The following is a 23,760-nucleotide window of genomic DNA, read 5'->3' on the forward strand; positions in this document are numbered from 1 at the left end:
GAGCCCACAGTGCTGCCCTCGCACCACAGGACTGAAAGGAATCGGCCACAGGGAGCCGAGGAGGAGGAATGGGTGCCCCAGCACTCCACTGTTGTGAGCTCCCCTAACCATCCCTCCCTGGACAGAAAGGCTTTCTTTCAAAAATCTCTTCTCAGCCTGCTTGTTTTTCTCCTTTTTCTTTTTTTCTTTACCTGATGCTGCTTCTTCCCTCACTGCCTCCTTCCCAAGTGCCTCATGTACCAATGCTGCCCCAATACCTGCAGTCTCTGCATGGATCAGAGCACTGCCTGGATGCCTTTGTGTCTCTGAATGAACACACATTCTCTGGCCCCATATTCCCAGAGCCCAGAGCATTTTTATGATTTGACAGCAAATAAAGAAAGCCTTCTGTGGATCTGGTCTTGAGACATCCAGAGCTCTGCAGTCAGTGGAGCTGCCTAATGATAATGCCTCTGTAGCTGCACCTTTGGACACAGATGCTAAGCAAACTCAATGCCTACAGCCTTTTATGTCTTCTTTATGGTCACTGTCACAGTTTGACTGAGGGTTTCCTCAACAAGTCAGTTCATGTAATCCTGCCTCACAGCCTGCATTTGTTGAGTCTTATGGCAGTGTTCTCCCCCTCCATCTCTCAGATTTCGTTTCTCAGCCTGTGTGTGTCAGCAGCGTACTTGATAAATTCACTGCTAAAATGCATACTACTGGAAAACCCTCCATCTAGCTGAGTGCTACATTACATTACAGAGTTCAGTGCTGTAACTGACTGAAGCACTTCATGGGACTGGTATCTGCAAGGGTCTAGTAATGATATGATGCACTAAAGGGCATCTCACCTGAGCAAAGGGTGGGCAGGACACCCCAAAGCTCCATGCTGGTCTTGCTCTCTTCCCTCCTTGTAGCTCCAAAGGGTCATTTCCTTCCCCCTCACTCAGTGACCTCCCATGAAATGGAGGGGTTGCAGAGAGGGGACAGCAGCAGGCAACTCTATCATCCCCAGACGATCACCTGCTGCCAGCGATGCTTTTAAAAATGCTCCCCAAGGAGAAGAATTTCCTCAATGAAGACTATAGACAGAAAGTCCAGACCTCCTGAGGAAAGTAGTTTGTAAACCCCAGGTGAAATATCCTCAAAAACCGGAAAGAACTGTCAAGAAGTGTCTTTTCCAGCAGTACGGCATGCATACTCAACGGGCCAACTCTCACTGCCCATTCTCACTGGGAAGCAGTTCCAGCAGGTATAACAAGCCGTGGCTGCCATGGTTTGGGAAGCTGGCCAGGCACACCCACCTGCCTTGCACATACAAGGGGACAAGTTTGAGGTTTCCCCTCTGCAGCCCTGACCAGGACACACACACTGCCCATGGTGCAGCCTGTACACCTGGCTAGTGGGACGGCACTGGTGGCTCTGCCCAAGAGAGTCCTGATGAAAGTCTGAGGGCCAGCTAGGCCTGAGCACCTCAGGTCACTTCATCCAACGGCACCCATCCATACTGCAGAGCAACTACACCTGCTGTGCCCTTCCTAAGTCCTCAGCCCAACTACAAGCACCACTGGCTCGAGGGTGCCAGTATCTGCTGAAGTTTTGGGGTTTGTCTTCTCAGTGTTATCTGAATAAGCACATGCCACATCAGCCATGCCACTGAGGAAACAAATAAAAGAAACATGTTTGCAGGGCAGTTCACTCTCACTGGACAGACAGAAAAGAGTCATTTTATCCCAGTCCAGGCACCAATCGGTGGTGTCTCCCTCCATAGCTGGCATAGTTCAGCCCAGTTGGCTACAGAGCCATCACCTGCACCCTCACTGCCTGCAGTTAAACCTTTGTTTCTTTCCTTTTCAGCCAAGGCTCTGGATGGCCTTATCCCTTCCTGAGCTCACAGAGATGTGTGTGTGTGTGTATGTGTGCGTGTGTTTGTGTGTGTGTGTTCAGGGTGCAGACAACATGCACCTGTCAGCCAGGAGCTTATGTGGAATCCTCATGCGACCAGCATCCAGTGACAGAAATGTCCTTTGCAGCTTTGTTGCCAGCGTGCAAGCAATCATGGAGTGGTCAGAAAGCAACACCGAAGCAATGCTTCAGAAGGTTCTCTGTGTAAATTGTCCATGCTGTTATTTGTCGTCAGTTAAAACTAGGTGTGTATCAGCTATTAATTGCTGGAAGATTAAAATCAGAACTTTCCTCACTGGTAAGTTTGTACAAAACTTACTCCTCAGTCAGGGACACAGTTTGAAGGACTCTGGCCAAAATTCCTGATGGGCTCCGTGAACATCTCACTGACATATCACTGAGCCAGTGGGACCTGGGTGTCCCCATGGCTTTTGACGATCTAAACACATCTGCCCTGGAAACTTGGAAGAGATGGCTGCATTTCCATGGTGTGAGTAGACACCAACGGAGTTGGAGAGAGAGATTCTCAACGGGTCACTGGCCAGTAAGGACACCAGACATGCAGCATAAAACATAAGGTGGAGAGGGAGGAGAGAAAAGAGTGTTAATTCAGGAGCTACCATTCCAGAGAAATGCTTGCACTGCCAGAAGCAAGTATTTGTACTTCAATGTTCATCCAGAGGAAAGCATTTCAGGTTCAACACCAACAATCCTTCTTCAGCCTTGGGGCACACACAGGCAAACACCAACAGGACTCACAGGAGACAGGGAGTTTCTCTGCTGCTCTCAGGAGGAGCAGATGAGGTCATGCCTGTCATCCATACATCCAGACTGAGATTGGCTGCTCCTCCGCCTGGGGCAGGGGGATGCTGCAGGGAGACATCAGCAGTTCTCCTGGCTCCATGAAGTGGCAGTGATTGGTGCAGCTGCTTAGTGGGTCGTTTGTAGCCGCTCTTCTCTCTTCATTGGTCCCAGGAAGCCACACATTGAAGGCCATGTCACATTTAGTGGTCCATCTCCAAGGGGGAGGGAAGAAACGTGGAATTAACAGGGCAAAACTTCCCCGGCGCATGTCTGGAGTAGGGCAGCTTGAATTTGAAATGTCTTCACTGAAATGCACAGACCCCCAAAGGAGCACCCTCCCCTCCAGTTTGCCTTCAAATTCACATGTGGTTGCTCTTGTGCTTGATGTGCCACACTCAGTATGTCCATTTAACCAAAATCATTACCGTGGTATTCCTTCCCCTTCCTCTCAGGGCATTCATAATTGGGTTTTAGCACACAACCTATTGAGATGTACATAAAGTGTCAACTATTACTCAGGAATTCCTTCTTGGATGCCACTTTACTTGAAACCAGCAATGAATTTGTTTCAGTGCTTGTTATGATGACAAATGAACATAAATTAATATTAAGCAGTAAAGTGTCACGAAACTGCTCAGGTCTTTCAGTTGCCCATGTGTTTGATATCAGCATACAGCATGATCACATGCAACTATCAGATAGGATGCTGTATACTGAAATAACATTGGCCCAAAATACAGCCACCATGAGTGTTAACCTGGTTCAAAGTTGCTTAAAGCTTACTGAATTCTTCGAATCAGTGCACCAGTTTCAAAACACATTTTCAGATGAGTTTTGAGTTCATAGTTGTACAATGTTGCTGCTTATGCTTAAGCCATTCTTATAGTAATACAAACAAGCAGGTATTTACAGTGGTGCTTGTGTAAAATTGAGCTGACCGGTTTTTTTCTTCGCAAGCAAGTAAAAAAAAGAAAAAAAAAAAATTGCCTTGAGTCTCACAGCCTGTTTCAGTGTGCAGCAAGAGGAAGCTTCCCCAAAGGGAGCTGCTCACACCTCTTCCTTATCCCCAGATATAGCCGTGGCACCCACAGGCGATGAAAGCAGTAGCCATACAGCTGCAAAAAACATGAAGCCACTGCACATTTCTGATCACACAGGGTGTCAGGAGAACCACTTCCTCCCATTTCTTTGTTTGATTTGAGACCCAGACAACATGACCATCTTAAGTAATGCAACAATGATCAGTTCACCAAGTTTAAAGAACTAAATTTCAATTAGCATGTGCCTACTAGGTACTTTCTCCTTCCTTTGCAGCATGGCTGGCACAGCTGCAGCAAGGTGGTCATTGTGGTGGTCCTGGGTAGTTCGTGCAGTCAGTACTGGTGCCCCAGGCTCGGCATCAGTGGCGGTCATAGGCTGCAGCAGCTGCTGGTGGGGCTGCCCCACGGGCTGCAGCACTGTAGTAGTACGGGGAGCCTGGAAGAGACAAGACGACCATAAAGAAGACAAAAGTGGAAAAGTGCCAGCTTGCAGCGTGCCGCCATGGGCGGCAGAGAGCTCTCCAGCCCGAGTTCAGACCCACAGCAATAAGGGCCAAGTAATTAGTATAAAAATCACATTCATGCATTCTGCGTGATAACAGTGCTACCATTGCTTTGCATCTCTGCTGGCTGTAGCATATCTGCTTCATTCCTCCACTCAAAACATTACTTTCATTCACTTCACCAAAACAGTGAATTAAGTTTACAGAATGGAAGGAGAAAAAAAACCAGCCCAAACACATCACCACACTCAGACTTCTCTAATTTTTTCCCCCTCCTTTTGGAAGAAGTAGGAGGTTGAACCCCAAAACATCCAACACATTTCACTGGACTCAACAGTAATTCCCCTTTTTCTCAAACTACTTCTATCAGGGAATAGCCCCCCCCCCCCCCCCCCCCCCCCCAATTCTGCTTAGCTTTGACAGTGATCTTGGAGCTTGTGCTACTAGATCTGCTTTGGGATCACCCTATTGTACCAGCCTCTGCCTGGCCAGGGAAAGCCCTTCAGCATCCAGTACATCATTTGCTGAGCTGAAATTGTCTTTAGAAAACATAGATGACTTTCACTCAGTAATGAATCCGAGCTCAGAAAGTGGTTCACAAACCACCTCCAGTGAATAATGCCTCATCTGGTGAAGTATCTGATGCTCCAGATTACAGAAGTTTAAATGGACACTTAAACCTTGAACTGATCAAATTTGTGCTGTTTCTTCATTTGAATACATGTGTTAACGCATTTGAATGAACTATATGGGCTAAGATTAAAGCTTCACAGATTGGTAAATGCTGAAGCACTCATTTACTAAGAAGAAGCCTGAAAAATATCAGCGACCCTTTTCTGTCATGCAGGGCTAAGTATGAGTAGACTGGGTGATCACCAAAGGATCACTTGGAACCTGGACCATTTGCTTGAATGAAGAAGAATCTTTGACTTCAGATGTACACGAACAGATACCTATCTGTCCAGATAACACCAGCTACTAAAAACCTTCAAAGTGCAACTGCAAGGAAATGAACTCTGATTCAGTGTGAGAAAAGAGTCATGTAAAAAAAATTTTGAAGGTGCTACCAGTCGGGTCTCCAAGTCACCAGCAAACTCACATGCATGAGATACAAAGCATGCCACAGCATGGAATAAGCCCCCTGGAAAGACCTGCACTTGGACATGTGAATCTGACACTCCTAGACGTGTTTGGGTGAGCAACAAGGAGCCAGCAAAAGGAATAGCTCTGGGAAAGACTGGGCTGTAGGGTCTGGTTTCACAAATGAGCTCGTCTGAGAGCCACCGGCCATCCTAAACTCCCTGCCTTCATCTCACTTGGAACAGCAGTCTGTCAGACATGGTTGAAGGTTTTCACAGCCAGGGACATGACTTGTCACAGAGAGGGTAATTTCTGCAGCTCCATTGAGGCAGAGGAGCTGGCCCCTCCAGGAGAAGGTGATGCCATTAGACCTCAGTAGGGCATGTGGGCCCCTCAGCAAATCATGGGTGGCAGTGCAGCTAAAGGTGCATTTTCAGCCATTTGCTTCCCATCTCAGACTATAGCAAACCCTGTTCTGGCAGGTCCAATGGCTGCCCTGCACTTCCGTGCTGACTAGTGTCCTGGCTGCTCCACCACCATGGCCCCGGCACAGACTTTGGAGCAGGAAGGAGAACCCAGCCAACATGCCCTGTGACACTTGTTGCCTGCTCTCCAGTGAGTGACGGAGCCTAGGGCAGGAAGCTGAAGAACCTCCTGGCCTTCCCTCCTCGTGCACAGACTCCAACTGAAGGCTTTGCTGTTCACCTTAAAACTACCTGAGTGATTACCCCAGGGCTGCTGGTTCAAAAGCCCAAGCAATAGAGTGAAAATTACATAGCCAGTCTCCAAGAGGAAGCCCATGGACATTTACTTTTAACCACTGGCTCAGGGTGATGGTGTAATTGCAACATGTAGGGCTTTCTTCACCTTCCCCCCAAACCAGCTGCCTGGAGCAGTTTCCAGGGCTGGTGAAATAAAGCCATGCTGCCTGAGATAACATCCCAAGGAGACAGCAGCATCAGCTGAAACATCTCCTGAAAGGATGGGCTCTTCCACCCTGCCTCATTGCAGTGGGCCCACTAGGATCCATCTCACAGGCAAGCCCACCTACTGCTTCTAAGTTGCTTTTGTCCTGAGCGCCATGTCAAGAAATCAGCTCAGGCTTCATCACCAGTGTCCTACTGCTTGTTTCCAAGGGAGCACAAGCCCAGTGCACCTGAAAAACAATGCTCAGTCAAGATGTGCTGTCACACTCCTTGGCACACCATGTGAAATGCATTCCTTGGCACAGCCATGGAGAACAAACTTCCTTCTCATGATCAGAGTCCTACCTGCTGCTGCAACCTGGATGGGTCAGAAAATTAGGGGGTTTGGCTACAGGAACATGGCTTCTGCATCAGAACTTGGGGCTGTGCGTTCTGGAGAGCCCAGTTTGTCACTTCATGCCCATTAACAGCCACTCCTGCTGCCTGTGAGTCCTTAGGAATCATTTTGCACTGCAGGGCAGACAGTACTTTGGGGTGTAACACCTTGCAGGCTCAAGAAAGGTTAGCTGTCCTCACCCACCACAGCATGAGGAGGTTGATGGGGAACAGAGGGAGACACTCAGCAGACACTCAAGTCCACACCAGCACTGGCAAAGGCCATGGCAGCTCAGCTTAGGCAGAGCGGTAGAAAATCCAGGGAAGGGATCCAGTGGCACCAAAATTTTCAGCCTGATGCAGTGCAACTCATGGGTCCCACCAGAGCCAAATGCAGCACTTGCTAAGGTTTTGTGGTAAAAGGGATCTTTTGGGGGTTAGGCTTTCCCTCTCCCTCTTCCTCCACTGCTGTTCTGACTCAGTGCCAAAGCCCAATATTTCTCTCGTGTTTTCCAAAGGTCTTCCACGTCTCTCAAGCTTGATTTTTCCAGTTTGCCTTTCAGCAGTAAAATCACAAAAGCTTGTATTTAAAGTGAAAAATGAAAACATCACATCACAAAGCGTTCACTCTTCCTGTCACTATGCCCCCATCCAGAACAGGCCTGATTTGTCTTTCTGTCATTTTTCCTTTCTAATTCATACTACCATTAATTTATTTCTTGACACGGTCATTTCTGATGCCTACTTGTTCTCTCATCTTTCCACAGAAGAACTGAACCTAACCCTAATCAACCAGCTTCAAGCTCTTCCCTTGCACAATGCCATGCTGGCACTGGAATGGCACAGGCAAACCCTCTCAGTCAGCACGCAGGGATAAGAAACCCACCATGAGCAGCATCAAACCAAATGCAATGAGCAAAAATGGTAAAAAAGTTATTGCAACAAGTCATCACAAAATTGAATCATTTTTCTTCATCTGTTACCTGCTCTTAGCATGCATGTGTTGAGCTGACTCTGACAGCGAGTGCCAGGACACGTTGACAGTTAGGGACGAAGCCCCATGTGCACACACGCTTGCTTCCCATGCACTTGTGCATGCACCTCCATGTACATTCCTCTACTGTACCACTTGAAGATCTTTCACAGTGGGAAGGAAAAAATAAAAAAAGGAAAAAGATCCCCCTTTGTCCACCTCTTCAGGCTTAGAGATGAGGACATCAGCTGCAGTCACCGAACCAGATGACACACAAGCAGCCAGGGTTTGTGTCCTTTTCCCAGCACACCCCCATGGAAACTCGGGGTCTGTCCTCAGTCCAGCTGCAGTCAGTGGGACTGAGGCTGTCATGCCCCTGCTACAGAGCTGTGTGTGGTAGCCACTGGGGCTGAAAAAACAGACAGGAGAGCAGGAAGACCTGGCAGACCTCCAGCAGACAACCCACTTTTTCTTATTCTTCTTGTTCAATTTCTTGTTCAGCTTGGAGAAGAGAAGGCTCCAGGGAGACCTTAGAGCAGCTCCCAGTGCCTAAAGGGGCCCACAAAAAAGCTGGAGAAGGACTTTTTACAGGGGCCTGTAGCGACAGGATAGGCTTTAACCTGCCAGAGGGGAGACTGAGATGAGATCTTAGGAAGAAGCTCCTCCCTGTGAGGGTGATGAGGCCCTGGCACAGGTTGCTCAGAGAAACTGTGGCTGCCCCATCCCTGGCAGTGTTCAAAGCCAGCCTGGGCAGGGCTTGGAGCAACCTGGTCTAGTGGAAAGTGTCCCTGCCCTTAGCAGGGGCTAGAACTGTATGAGCTTTAAGGTCCCTTCCCATCCGAACCATTCTATGATTCTGTAATTCTGCACAGATTCTGTTGCCCACTTCGGAGGACTGTAGCTTGATTGTCTCACCTTCCACAAGAGCTACAGGGCACAGCATTCAGGACTGTCCCGGAGAGGAGGGAGCGTTGTCACCTATTTGCATCAGCTCCCATGCCAGTTGGGGCAGATGCAGGTGTTCCGATTGGGGCAAAGGAGTGGAAAACATCACAGCAAGGCAGAGTCAGGCATGGGCAACAGAGGGCAGTCAGTGCTCTGCTGGGGCCTGGGAGTTGCTTCCCATCCCTTCCACGCCAAGAGCATGGTCCTGTGGAGACAGTGTCTCTTGCCTCTCACAGCTGCTGCACACTCACGGGACAAAGACTGGGGACTAATGAGCAAAGCTTTTTCACCTTTCTCATCTCTTTTACTTTCTTTTTATTCCCTCAAAACCCCACATTTTACCCAAGTATCCTTTCTTCCTGACACTTGCAAATCGTGGCATCTCCCATTTTAGCTCCTCTTTCACAGGTCTCACCCTCATGTGACTGCTGTGCCGCAATTCTTCCTTGCCAGTACAGGGAATTAATTGAATATAGGCACTGTTAAATGCTTACAGTATTACACTTTCTTCTAAGTGAAGGGAACGGGACTTAGTAAAACAAACCCTGTCAGTCCATGTATCAGTCCTGATTAATTTTGTCAAGGTTTGTGCTTTAAGGCTGATACTGCCAGAGCTTGCTTTCAGGAGGGAATTATTGAACGTACTCACGTATACTCCTGAGAAGAGTGGAATCATGTTGGATATAGTATAAATTAACCTCCTCTCCACTGCAGGTGCTCAGGCTTGTCACACTGGGCTTTCTGGGTGTGCAAGGATACTTGGAGTAGGTTTTTGAGACACTGCTACAGATTCCTACTTGCCCTGAATGGGATTAGTGGGCACCCAGGGAGAAGGAAGTGCAGGATTAGGCTCCTCGGACAAAGCCAGAGCTATGGATAAGCAGGATCTCTGCAGGGCACAAGAGATGTGTCCGACCTGCAGTTTAAGGCCACACAATGGGACATGTGCACTTCGATCTTACAGCTGTACTCAAGACAATGCAGTGTCTCTTGAAGCACCAGCTGAGAAGCTTTGCCCCCCACCGCTGTGTACCATGATCAAGCAGATTGCACTTCCCCACCGAGGTGGAGGGTCACAGACCTTTGCGATGCCCTGTGGGGTATGATGTGGACTCCTAACAAATGTCTTTCCAAACCAATCACCGTTTTGCTTTTGGTGCTCTTCTGACTGACGGGCCTGAAACCAGATGGAATTCCAAGGTTCTGCCCACTAAGACCTCACTGCCCAGCTCTTACAGGATGCCCATGGGGCAATTCAAGCAGCACAGGGAGGCACAGGCCACACCAGCTCTCAAACAGCCCAGCAATGACAGGAACAGAGCAGAACATGTATTACAAAACTATCGGTGGTCAGACACGGGGATTTCCCTTCCATTAACTCCAGCACTCCCAGTTTTGTGACCAGGCTGAACTGCAATGGTAAGTTCATCCTTAGGACTTGCTGCAGAACAAAAATACCCATTTCTTTTCCTGTCCGATGCATCAAAACTTCCAGTCTACTAACTCCAGATCAGCGTGTCATTGCACACACAAAGCAACACAATGTTACCTGCACGGCAACTGACTCTGTGTTTATTGAAATACAAGATTTTGAAAATACCAAACAAAGTATTTTGAAGAGGATACAAACAAGGAAGCCAAGATTATACATTTTAACAACACCCACTAGCAAAAAAATGCCAGCATTGTTGTCATTATCCTATGAAACATTTCAATTTCAATAAAGCTGCAGTTTCTGAAGGAAAATGGTAGCATCCAAATCTTTTTGCCCGTGCCTCATTTAGATACATGTTCACAGCATGCTGTTGAGTAAATACAGCTGTAGAAATCCTGACCAGCCTGAGACATCAGCCTTGCCTGTGGGAGCGCGCCCCCTTTCAGATGTGCTCATATTGCAAACCTCTCACACAGTCGAAGGGGAAAAGGAATTTGCCCCCAGAATGTATCATCCAAGAAGAATAGGAAAGGGGGTAAAAACAGAGGAAGAATAGGGAATAAAGCGAATGAAACAGGTAAAAGGTGTCCTGGCAGCAAGTGACTGACTCCTGATCAGCCTCTGTTTTACAGTCTTCTCCTGACCCATCTTCACCAGCTTCAAGGCACCATGGGGATGTACCCTGACCTGCATCCTGGCCATCACACTCTGTCCAAGACCACTGTTTCAAATGAAAAGCCAAGCAGGTTGTGGGCACAACCTGCTGCTGTGGAAGTTGAAGTGTCTGTCCCTATCGGGCAGCATGGAGCTCCAGGATGGCCCAGGCTGGTGACTCTGGTACAGCCTCGGTGAGCACATCCTTCTCTGTGGAAGGGTGCACTCACAGGCAGGAGCATGGTCTGCAGCTCAGGAGCTTCAACAAAAGCCCTCTCCCCATGGGCAGGGTTGGGTCTGGGTCTTCATTTATTTTTCATATCATTCCAGTTTCTTTAGCGGTTTGCAAGTAAAATCTAAAAAGCCATCCAAAGCCTGGCTTCCCAGGCCTGTCCATGCAGCAGAGTGCTGCTTCAGCAGCTTCCAAAGGAGCTGCAAAATCAGAAATGAAGAAAGCATGGTGTGCACTCTTCCCCCTGGCTAAAGCATCTTCCCCATACAGCCAAGCCAAAATCCTGCAGGTGCTGCCGGCTGTGGCCATGGAAACTGCGCATTTAAGCACAGGCTTTGTGCAGCTATGCCCATCCATATTAGCTGGAGATCTATCTGCTGATTTATGATGGAAGTGCTAACAAACCCTTAAATGTGGCACAGCAAATAGCAGCATTATACCAGCACCATGGCATGAGAGGCAGAGGCTGTCTATTACTCCCCAAGGATTTGTTTAAGGACAAGAACCATGATGAATACAGCCTGGGTGGTTCAATTACATGGGGACTCAATTACTTAAAACAAAGAAACTGGATGAAAAAAGTATGACGAAAATTCAAAATTATTTCGCTGCTGGAGGTCACATATAACAGCCCTGTCATCCATAAATCTGGAAATCTCTAAGGCATGCTACTCCTGTGTTGAGAGATGACAATTAATTGGTATTTTACTTACCTCATCCATGCAAATTATGCAGGGAAAAATTCTAATTACTGCCTGCTACACGTATATAAGGTCAAAGTGGGCCAGCATTTGACAGTGGTGTAAAATGGATTATGTTTATCCTTCACATGAGGGCTATGATCCTTGCATGCACCACGGGGCTCCTGCCTCCCTCTGCTTGTAGGGACTGTGCTGGCGCCAGTGAGGCTGCGCAGGCACAGCGGTCCCTGGCAGAGGAGGGACGGATCGGGCAAACACACAACTGGGGAGCAAACGCAGTGCGAGGTCAGGGAGAAATGCAAAGTGCTTCAACATGCAAGAAACAACAGTGTGGGGAGCGATGAGGCTCACATTCAGCTGTAAACACCTGCCACCCCACGTTTTGTCTGAACAGGATCCCTTACCCTCAAAAAAATGGGGATCCTGTCTTCCTGCAACACCCTGTGCCTTGGAAAGTATTTTACAGGGCAGAAACAGGAAGACAAGAGGTTTGGGCAGAGGCTTCTTGCTGGCAAAAGGAACGAAGAGTATTTGTGCTTCCCTGGAGACTGGCATTCCTGCATGGGAGCCAAGTGTGGAGACTCAGGACCACGTCAGGACATATATCCTGCCCACCTTATTGGTGGACAATCACTGCCAAGTTGCAAATGACTCACAGCTTGCACAGAGCCTCCAAGGCAGGAACGGCACTTACCTAGGAGTCCAGGGTTGGGAAACCTCCAGGAGTCATTGTATGTTGAATATTGTGGGTGGCTGTATGGGCTCCCAGAAAACTCACTCCCTAAGTTAAAGAGAAAAAGACAAACGAAAGATGATTTGATTTTAGACCGCAGTTACTGTAGTGTGGGAAAGGAACTCTGCACTGCATGCTGCGCTCCAGTGACAGCCTTAGTAAAAGTACTCCTGGCCACCCTCTTTGAGGAAGGACAATATGAGTGGGAGAATTATTAAATAAATGGGTACAGCCATCTTTTGCACATCCTTCTCGTGCTGTAGCCCAGGCCTGCTGAGCTGGTGGGATTTTCTCAAGTAACGCATGCTTCAGGAGCAAGACAGTGAGGAAAGCTGAAGAGGACCCTGGGGCACACTGACAGGGCTGGCCCCTGCCTCTACAGCCCTATAGCACTTGAAGTCAGAAACACAACACAAAGACAGGAGTGCTCAGACAGACTCTGCTGGCAAGAGATGATAAACCAGATAATCCTCTAGATACTAGGTACTCTTCCAGGCTCTCCAGGAGAACATGGTCTTGGTTCCAGACATCTATGCATCACTGCAGCCCAAGGAAAGGAATCCTTGCATGAGTTTCAGATTTTGAAACCCTCCAGACAAAGGCACAAGTAAGGCTCAGAGAGTTCCAGCTATTTATCTCCTCACCAGCTCCTGCTCCCCCCATCTGTCTGTTCTCTTTCACATCATTTCCTGTTTCATATTTCAGCTGCAAGCTCTCCACGACAGAGCCTTGCACCACGGGGCTCTGATCCTGCGCAGGGCACCCGGCTCCACCACCATGCAAATGCCAACAGTGTTGTTGATTTATTGGGAAATTTTCCACAAATGACAGTTTTCTGCTCTCCTCCTTTCTTCCTCTTCTCCGCACTCTTCCATACACAAATACATGCACTCACAACACAGCAAGGCAGGAGAAAGAGTAGGCAAGAGGAGATGGCTGCCAGGGTGCACTGGAAGATGCTTGCTTCCCAGGGGCTGCCTTCACCCCACCTGAGTGGCAGACTCCTGATATCACATCTCCAGCTCCCTAGGATCAGCACATGGGCCTGGTAAGATCCCCAGACCCTCCTTGGAGACCATGTCGCAGGCTCTTCAGTTCAGGACACAGTTTAGGCTAGTTGCTGACCCAGGGGAGAGGGGATGATGCTCTGGTGACTGGTGGAGTTGTGCTGCCTGTCAGGGGGAGCTCTCGGCTGAGCAGCATGGTGAGCTGCGATAGCCATGCAGTACTGGCAGCCACTGCAGCCACCTGCAAAGGTATTTTCTGCCAATACAGAAGTAGCACAGGTTGGTGTCAAAATAGAGGTCAGATCCAGGGTAGCTCGATCTCCACATGATGCTGCTTTGGTAAAAAACAAGCTGCCTCTCAGCCTACGCCAAAGGATGCCAGTAGATACGCTGAATGTGATGACAACAAGAGCCGCCCATCACTGTTCTACCCCAGGGGGTCTCTACCAACACCTTTCTCTGTTTTTCATAGCCTTTCAGACCCATAGGACTGCACCCACCAGGCTCAACTGGCTCTCTCCATCCTGACCAGCACCCATGGACAGTCCAGGGCAACGAGACAAGGTCTGAAGCCAGCAGCAGCAAGTGCAGCATGCTCAGCATGCCTTGCTTTGTTGACCACATTTCACCACAAGCTCAGAGTAGATCCATTACTGCCTCTAAGTAGTGGCACTAATTCACCATAAGCCACAGAAAACGGGCCTCCAAAACTTTCTTCTCAGTGAAGTACATTGTATCTACATTTCCTTTCTACTCCTTGTACTTATGGATGATAGATGACTTTAGCACCTGAAGGCTACCTTCCCCATAGTGCTCACTCTAAAAGAGTGAGACCGCAAAGCCAGAAGGGGTGCCATGGAGCCTCCTGAGGTTCCAGAGCCACTGGCAACGGCGTTTCCATTGCCTTCAGCCAGCGAGGGAGCAAGTTCCCTTGTGCAGGACACAGCAGCTCCTCTCTGGTCCCTTCTTCTGGTTCCTTACTGCCACACCTGAGGCTTCCTGCTCAGTCAGAGCCCTCCTTGCTTGCCTCATTCCCAAAGCCCCTTGGTTTCCAGCAAACAACTGTTTGCTCAAGACTGCAAGGCACTTGGGCAGCAAACTGGCTGGTAACTTCATGGGTGAGTGACACAATCTTTTCTCAGTTCTTAAAAGTTCAATCAGTTCCTCCATCCTGTGTGCATCACACACAAATCCCTTCATCCTGTGGGCGTCTCTTGTATGAGGAGGAGCTTGTATACCCCTTTCCCCACTGGTTTCATTTCTTCCTTTCTATAGGGCAGGGAGAAGCGCAGAAATTTACTCCTGTTTTAGTTGCACAGAACATTTGTGCTGCCTGACCAACACGACACGCAAACACTGATGGGAGCAAGCCTCTGCCATGTCCACTCCTGGAGCTGCACAGTGCACAGGCAGAGGGAAAGGGCAGTCAGGACAGCAGGACAGAGCCCAATCCGCTCTGTAGACTGTTTGCACAGGGTGTGCAGAGAAGTCCGCCCAGCATCTCTGTGCACCAGAAGCACCCCAGGCTTCAAACAAAGCTTATGGCAAGCTGCATACGCCTGCGCCCCAAGGGAGAGCACACAAATATCCATCGAGGACAGGACAACCCTTCATTTCTGCTGCTCCACAATTCCCCTTCCCCTTTGCACCCATTGCTCCTCTCTCCATTCACCCAAGGTTGCACAGATCCAGACTGTCCTGTGCTGACGCTACGCACGCCGCTGAGGAAGTAGCTGTTTCCATCAGTGCTGCAGCAGGGCTGCGGGTGGGAATGGGATGACATTTCATTGTTTCATCCTCTCCTGCCTTGATCTCCTCCCCCACCATCCCCACTGCCCTCCTCCCCACACTCACACACAGACACACATGGTGGACCCTCTCTGGGGGATGCTCTGGTGCCTGTCAGGCTGAGTCTTCCAATTCTCTGTTTTTTATGCCTCAGTGGTCAGGGTGTCAAGCTCCTGCAGTACAGACCAGCCAGGAGCTTGAGGAGTCACTGAGCACCATCAGCTCGGTGACAGTATCACTTGCTTCTTAACATACTCTGCATATCCATCAGCCTTCCAGGGGAAAAAAAAGAGTGAGAAAGAAGGGGGGGGGGGGAAGGGGGGAGGGGGGAGCAGGAAGGAAAATGAGAAAAGAAATACAAGGGAGGGGAGGGGAAAAGGAAAAGTGTCTTAAGCCCTGCTACTACTATTGCAGCACTTGGGCAGTCAAATGGTACAACCGTAAGTGAAACTAAGCTAGATGAATGAATGTTCATGCCTCATGATTTCCACCAGATATTCCAAGGTCCATCAGCTACACTTACTGACAGCAGTGCCTCGTAGCCGTACCTTGCCCCATACAAAAACACAATGATCAGCTACCCAGGGACACACACGTGCATGACGCCTGCCCACACCACAAGGAAAGGGTAGCAGTGGGACACATCCCTCCTTCATGTGAAATGTTAAGCCTGGTCCTTACAATAATTCACTGACACACACACAAAACCAAGCACTTCTGCCAGAGCCAGCCCACATCTTGCTCGGACCTGACTCCACATTGCCACAGTGCTTTAGTTGGCTACATCCCCAAAAAGGGTCAGACCCATCTTTCACTCCCAGAGGTGCAGGGAGTGGGGAGAATGATTCCTGAGACCATGGGACAGCGGTACAGCCCCTGTGCTTATGGGGTGAGCCCCAACGGTGGCTGCAAAACCATTTATGTGGGTCATGGACCCACTGCTGCAGGCAAAACAGTATTTTCCATTCTGCAGCATCGCATTGTCCATTCTGCAGCATCTTCTCCAGGGATTATGAACTCATGTTTACTAGCCTGCTTGGTTTTAAAGTAAGCTCCCTGCAAATTTCCATTATGATGGGCAGAGAAACTGAAAAACATGAGCTTAAAATCTGAAGAACCAAGAGATGAAGAAAGAGATTTTACAGCATCTTTCAAATTGCCAAGGCTTTAGTGCACTGCCTCTGGAGGAAGATGCTGGCACCTCTATGCACTGGTGCTGGACTGGGGCTGGAGGGTGCTGGAACTTTCCTCCCCCACTGAAAGGCAGAAGGATGGGGCAGGTGCTCAAAGCAGGGACAGCTTTGGCATAGGCCATGTCCAGCCAAGGTGTGGAAATCTAGTATGGAGAGAGCCAGACTACTGTCACTGCACTACCACTGCTTGCCATGCAGAGCACCCACTGCAGTCATATTACGTAGCACAGCAGTAAGGTATGTGTCTTTAGCCTTGTCTTCTTAAGAGCATGTGGCACTTAACACCAGCAGAAACCAGCAGCCTACTCAAACACAGAACATGCTTGTTACTCAGCTGGTACCTTTGGACTGAAACACAAAATCTGAACCAGTACTCAGCAAAGTTTTATATGTCACTTCCAAGTTCATGTGTTGCTTTGGTGCCCAGAGTCTCAGAAGACCCATGAATCAGAAGCTCCAGATCCTGCACAGCTCAACCAGAGCAAGCCATGTGAAGGCAGACTCGTGTTCAGACAATCTTCGCTGCATTTTCTCAGGATTTTGTACGTGCAATTGGGATGGGGTGAGGTCCTCAGGACCACGGAGCTGAGCAGTTTTATCCATATGATGGCTGCTGGAAACAATATGATGTACAACATGTGGCACTATTGTACAGTGTACATTTGTACAATGATACCACATGCAATTGATACAACACACCTTCCTCCCAGTGATCACCACGCAACAGCTTCCAGCGAATACCAGCAGGCAGATGGGGATAGCAACCACAACCCTGTGGCTGTGGTGTCCCTTCAACCAGACTCATCACAGTGTGGGTCACCAGTCCCCATTAATGAGGTCTTTTTGCTATCCAAGCTCCAGGTGTAGGACAGTGTCTTATTTAGCCTTTCCCTTTGGCAGAAAATTAAACTGAAACAGTAAAATGGTGTTCAATAAATGCAGTTGCATAAGGGGCAAGAATGGAAGGCTGTAGGACAAATATCAGAGTCTGGCCACAAACAGCTACACCTTGCCCATTCCTTGTTGGGGTCCTGAGTAAGTTTAAAAACAATTTGCTGTACTTGTCCTCAAGTTGGGCTCCTGCAGATGAACCCCTCTCCCCCTCTAGCCTGACATCCCAACAGTGAATATAGGTGCCTCCACCTTTCCCTTGGGGCAAAAGACCTTATTGTAACTTTTTTAAATTAACATTCTCATGACTTACTTGTTTTCTATTATTTTCTTTCATGGAAGTAATCACATGGATCATAAATTTCTTCAGTGAATTCCAATAATAATCATTACCTTGGTAGCTAAGATATGCTTGACTGCATGGGGAGCAGGGCTAAATGTTGCACACAGCCACACGAACACACAGAAGAAGCCTGAACATCACTGACCAACACCGTGAAATAGCAGCTATCTAAATGTACCCTTGAAATCTATTACATAGAAGTCACCGTATGCCAACACTGCCCAAGACGGCTTCATAATCCAGGAGCCCTGCACAGCATTCCACATAAAGTCAGAGCAACAAACAGCTGTGTGAGACCTTAGAAAAGAAGGAAAATGATCTGGCCTCTGTTGCAGAGAACAATAGCGATTTTCCCCACGGTAAAGCAAATTTGCTTTTCCACACCAAGCCATCATAGTGTCTCAGCATGAGAGAGGAAGAGGTCTGCAGCCTCACAAAACTGGCCCTCAAAACTCACTACTTACAAGTTTTCCTCATGTACAGGAGAGCTGGGAAATATCTTTCAGTTAAAATTTCCTTTCATGCAAAAATGTAGTTTCACATCACTAACATGCTTGCGCAAATCTGTGACAATTTTCACAAAATCCTTCAGTAAAAAAAGCTCCGGATTTGTTGTGGGGTTGGTTTTTTATTTTTAAGTCAGATTTTTTCCAAATAATTTTTTTCTTTCTCTTTCAAATTCAGAGAGCTGTTAAGTTTTCAAATTGAGTTCACACAGGCTAATAAATAGTATTTCCAAAAATCTTAACTGGAAAACAAACTGTATCTTTGAAGTCCCAAGTAATTTTTATTGTTGTTTTTTGTTTTGATTAAACATTGGAATTTCTCCCAGTTCTAACATTCATCAGTAAACAACAGGATCAGTGATTTATACTGCTCTTATCTGTAAATATCTATGTAAGTATCAGCTGCATTCAAGATGGGGTACTAGAAACCCCAGGGCACACTTTGGGTGGACCAGCAGTAATCTGGCATGTCTTCTCCTGGTCCCTCACGTTTTGTTTGCTCATGGAAGTCCCACAGGAGGAAGGACATTGACAACAGCCTTCTGCTCCATGGACCAAGCATGCTTGGCCATTTAATCTGCCTGCTCAGACCAAGTAGTCTACACTCTGCAAACGACAGACCCACAAAAAAAGGAAAAATTACTGAACTAGAACCTTACTGAAACAAAACATGTATTAGAAACAACATTCCCCCCCAGGAAGAGCCTGAGCAGGAAAATACACTATATTTAGCAAAACCCTGCCATGTTCTACCCAATTTATTTCGATGAAAATGCCCAGCGTGACAACCAGCAAAAAATCTCAGGAAAAGTAAGCTGGATTCATAGGGAAGTCTTTGAAGGGCAGGCTTCAGAAATTTTCTCAGGATTGGATTATCAGAAACTGTGCCAGGACAGATTTCAGGTCCAACATGTGACGGTGATCACTGCTGCAGCATCGTTCTAGAAAGGAATGGCAGACTAGGCCAGGGGGCCAGACACACATTTCAGGTGTTGATGCCACTCTTGTGTCCAGCACCCCAAAGAGATGTACCCCTGCATCGGGCCGAGCGAGGCAGTGACAGCAGCCCCATCATGTCCTCTTGCCCGCCCAGCAAGGTATCACAGTATCACAGTATGTTAGAGATTGGAAGGGACCTCAAAAGACCATCCAGTCCAGTCCCCCTGCCGGAGCAGGAACACCTAGATGAGGTTACACAGGAATGTGTCCCCAGGCAGGCCTTGAATGTCTCCAGAGAAGGAGACTCCACAACCCCCCTGGGCAGCCTGTTCCAGTGTTCTGTCACTCTCACTGAGAAGTGAAGGTGAGAAGAAGGTGAGAGCACAGAGCAGGCACCATGCTTTTGTTGCTTCCCTAAGACATACCCGCAGCTGAATCTTGCTGTCTGCTGCTGCCTTCCATTCCAGGACAGCAGCCACGCTCCTGCAGGCTGGCGGGAGTCCCTGGGATATTTCTTCCATCCTGGAGCTCAGCACCTTCCTGGCACTCAGGGCTCTGCAGGCCCCGGGCCGCACTGGCGGCTGGCAGAGGATGCCCAGTTCGTGCCGCACAACTCTGGTGAGATGTGCTGCACGCTGGGAACCCCCCCAGCCCCCAAGGCCCGTGGTCACTTCAGGGACCTCACTCTCTGCTTGGAGGCCTTTTGGTCCCATGAGGGAGAGCGTGTGTGTGTGTGAGCGGTGATGCTGGTGCTCTGAGAGGAGCAGGGGAAGACATAGTGTTAGAAGCTTTCTGAGGGATGAAAAAAATTTTTTTCGGGTCCAGAGAAGGGCAACTGAACTGGTGAGGGGCCTGGAGCACAAATGTGATGAGGAACGGCTGAGGGAACTGGGGGGTTTAGTCTGGAGAAGAGAAGGCTCAGAGAGGACCATATTGCTCCCTACAATGACCTGAAAGGAGGACGGATCCAGGAGGTGGCTGGTCTCTTCTCTCAGGTAACAAATGATAGGATGAAAGGTAAAGGTCTCAAGCTGCACCGATGGGAGGAGGGAGGAGGGGGTGTATTGGACTGGATATTAGGAAAAATCGCTGAGAGGGTGCTCAGGCACTGGAACAGGCTGCCCAGGGCAGTGGTGGAGTCACCATCCCCGAAAGTGTTCACAAACCGTGTAGACGAGGCCCTCAGTGACATAGTTTAGTGGTGGCCTTGGCAGTGCTGGGGTAAAGGTTGGACTTGATGATCTTAAAGGTCTTTTCCAACCTGGCTGATTCTATGATAGGAGGAGGCTCAGCACCACGAGCCCCTGAGTTGGCACAGTGCCGCGGCCAGCATGGTTTCTGGTTGGAAGGAGCTTTAATGAAAAAGAAACATTTCCCAAGGGAACTGAAAAATTCCAGTTTGGAAAACCTCTTCAATGAGCTGTTCTGAAAAAAGAAAGCTGCTCTTTGCTGTGCCTGATATCCTCCACATCAAAATGAAAGCTGCTCCCCATCTGTGGACCCTTGCTTACCTGGCTTTGTGTCCAGCAATTTATCTGTTCCCACAGAAAAAAGTGAATAAAGCACTAATAAAGGGAAAAGGAGAAATGTTTTCTGTACAATTAATATTTCCTCTTTTTTTATGAGGATGGAATTGAAAGTGAAAGTTTTAAGCAAAAGAACAGCCCTCACAAATATATTTCAATATGTTTCCTTAAACGGAACAAAATCTTCACTTCTTGGTTTAAAATTTAAAAAAAAAAAAAAAAAACAACCCTGACAAACAGCAAGTTCTTAGAGCACTAAGCCACTAAGCCCTCTACACTTACTGTTTAAACACAGAGTAATAAAATTATGCCAAAACTTTCATCCAGCTGTAGCCAAGATAGAGCCCTTGGAGCTGCAAAAGTCCAGCCAACCACAAGTACCCAGGCATTCATGACATCCCAGGCGGTGCTATTAATGCCACAGAATTAATTAGAGAGTGTCTATAACACTGAAAGAACAGCCAGGAAATGTGGTGGTAACTGTTAATCACCACGGCCAGCAGTGTAAGCAGCACTCTGCTTCTGTGGCTGAGCACCTGCAGCACCCTCCTCCAACAAATCTGAATGAACAGTGAAATTTTGCAGGTTGAAACACATTTCTCTCCTAACAGCGGAAGGAACAAATGGCTGGAACCACAAACTGTTTCCTATACCCTTTCTGTTCAGTTACCTACAGACACCACCACAGCAATCTGCCCGGATGGCCAAAGTGGTGCTGGAGGCACAATCCAGGCATGGTGTCTGCTCCATTAGCAGGTGGGGCACTGTGCTTGGATCCACCAGCTAGGGTACTGGGGAGCCTGCCACCATCAGCAAGCTCAAGCAGTGTTTTCCAGGGGTGCTGGGGACCATGCCGTCAGCAGCAGCTTCCTCCTGGAAGCACCAAGGGTGCACATGCAGAAATGCAGCCCACTGGTACAGTCAGACACATCCACAGAAATCTGTTAATGCATGTTCACAGGTATGTGTATGCTCTTTACACATGTAAAGAAAAACAGGCTTGTAAATCCAGTGGTAAATCCAATGTAAGAATCCAGTGGATCAATAGATCACTTATTATCATCTATGACCCCTTCCACCAGTACATCTACACTCCTAAAAAGCACATCCCCCTTGTGTCTATAACATCTTGTAATCATTGATCAACCCTTCAAAGAACAGTCTAGGTGCAACCACCACCCAAACGTTTATATATGTGATTTCAAAATTAAATTAGCCTGTACACTGGTTAATTTTTCCTGCATATCAGCCAAGCAGAAGTTTATTGCAGTTGTGGCTGGAAGGCACTTGGTCACATACAGGCAGTCCCTCCAAAGTTCTCAGCCCCATCAAGACTGCCAATTAACTTCTAATGCAGGTCGTATATAATTTTATGATCATACATATTGGACAGTGTTTCCCCCTTATATTAGCTTTATATTAACTAGCACCTGCTCAAAGATGTACAATTTTAATGGTTTTGAGTAGGATGTCATATTTTAAGATAACAGTAACATGCAGATTTTTGTAACACTACCTCATTTCCAAGAAGCTACAAGGCACAAAAATCCCATCAATGACTAATGAGTTGTGGGTTAAGGTGGACATACCTTGCTGTGAAGTCACTGTACTATTCTCGACCTGTGCTGCCTGCCATAAAATTTTAATGCTGCTTCTGACATATTTATGAAATACCTCACCTAGTCTTTGCAGGATGACAAAAAGATTTACAGCCACAATTACTGCAACCACATAGGTTTTAGCTATTCACTTTAAACTTTTGTACACAAAGGTATTTAACTTTAATACAACAAAGGTGTGTGGTGCCACAGAGCAACCATATTGGAACTGCATTAGGAGAGATTTATCTCCCTGTACCAGGAGGACAGCTGCCCAACTCACCTGCGTAGAAGATGGCACTGCAATTAATGATGATGAGGAATTTGCCTCCCACCAGTTGTATACCAGCCATCAGCACACAACCTGTTGGGACTCCAGGTGGGCCCAGATACACAGAGCTGCAACACTGGCAATACCAAGCCCTGCGAGCCACACTTGGTTCACAGAGCCTTGGCACCACCGCTGCCAGACATGAGGCCAGGGATGCAGTGCCACTCTGTGCTGGTTGCTGCAGCTGCTCGCCTCAGATCAGCTCATGGCTATCCTCATGCCTGCGGTGCAGGGCTGCCTGCATCCTTCACAAAGCCCCATTCCCTGCTTCCAGGAAAGGCAAGGAGCACAGAGCAGACAAGGGGCATGGAGTGGATGAGGGGCATAGAGTGTCCTCCATCCATGCAGGATGGACCTTCTCTGCTCAGGACTGACAAGCTGGTAGAGCAGGTGGGATGAAAAGGAAAACTTCAGTCTTGCAGAAAGTATCAGGCTTTCTGGGTTTCGTCCTAAATTGGTACAGAAAGTACCAAGAATTCTCTCATGGGATGAAATTCTCTAAACTATGTAAATGGAAATGTTGCCTTTGGTTCAGATGAGAATATTCCACTTCATGCGTCATCCTGACTTTAGCCTGTTTTACAATTTCAGCCTTCATAATGATAATGTAATGAGTAGTTACTTCCAGGAATTACACAAGTAATTTAGCTAGTAGCAGAAGCAGATATAATGTTACAAGTCATAATAACACAGCAGCAGTGTGGAAATGGTGAAGTCTGGAAATTCATCATTTTGGTAGCCTGATAAATTTATGCTGCTGCTGACACGGAAGCAGTCTTCAATTACCTGCAAACACAGGTGTTAGTGGCGGCAGGAAAGTGTTTGCATGTTTGAGGGAGCATCCTCCCACACCAGCATTTTCTCAGGCATCTCACCACTGTCCCCAGCCTCAGTGACCATGTCAGACCATGCCAGGGTCCAGTCATGGCTCATGCTGGGACCAGCCCAGCAACTCCAGCTGTATCAGGCCACATCCTGCCCTTTCTGCCAAGGTGGCAGCACCTTTGATGGGCAGAAGTCTCTTGTCCTTATGCAAGCCTCCTGCATGGATGAGCACTCCCAGCTGAACCACTCAAAACCTCAGCATCCTAGCCCTTCTGCCTGCTTCCTTCAGCTGGACTCCAGGCTTCAGCCACCCCTGAACTGGAGCATTAGCACATCAGCAGGGTCTGTTTTCCCCCTCTGGTTCTTTCTGTCATCACAAGGAGGCTGGGCGAGTTCTGAAATACAGAGACATGGCCTCAGCAGGGATGTCAAGTTTCTCTTTCTGACACCAAACACAATGCAAATGAATGCCTGAGTGACAGAAGACAGATAATTTCTCACTTGATTTTCACAGCACTGCTTTGG

At 48.0% G+C, this 23,760-nt stretch overlaps 1 protein-coding gene across 9 annotated transcripts in view; it reads right to left on the reverse strand.

The window, feature by feature from the left end:
* Positions 1 to 4,090: 4,090 nt before the first annotated feature.
* Positions 4,091 to 23,760, reverse strand: part of PAX5 (paired box 5) — a gene marked incomplete at its 3' end in the record, with an annotated part of 139,514 nt that continues 119,844 nt past the window's right edge. For 6 of the 9 annotated variants that reach the window (XM_080638024.1, XM_080638022.1, XM_080638019.1 and 3 more), the window contains 2 exons: positions 12,250 to 12,336; positions 4,091 to 4,167 (listed from right to left, as the gene is read on the reverse strand). In XM_080638024.1, coding sequence (XP_080494150.1) covers positions 4,091 to 4,167; positions 12,250 to 12,336 — 164 coding nt within the window. The remainder of the gene's footprint in view (positions 4,168 to 12,249; positions 12,337 to 23,760) is intronic. The other 3 variants (XM_080638023.1, XM_080638021.1, XM_080638018.1) reach the window with 1 other exon arrangement.

This window comes from Psittacula echo (assembly GCF_963264785.1).
Source record: "Psittacula echo genome assembly, chromosome: Z".
Lineage (NCBI taxonomy): Eukaryota > Metazoa > Chordata > Aves > Psittaciformes > Psittacidae > Psittacula > Psittacula echo.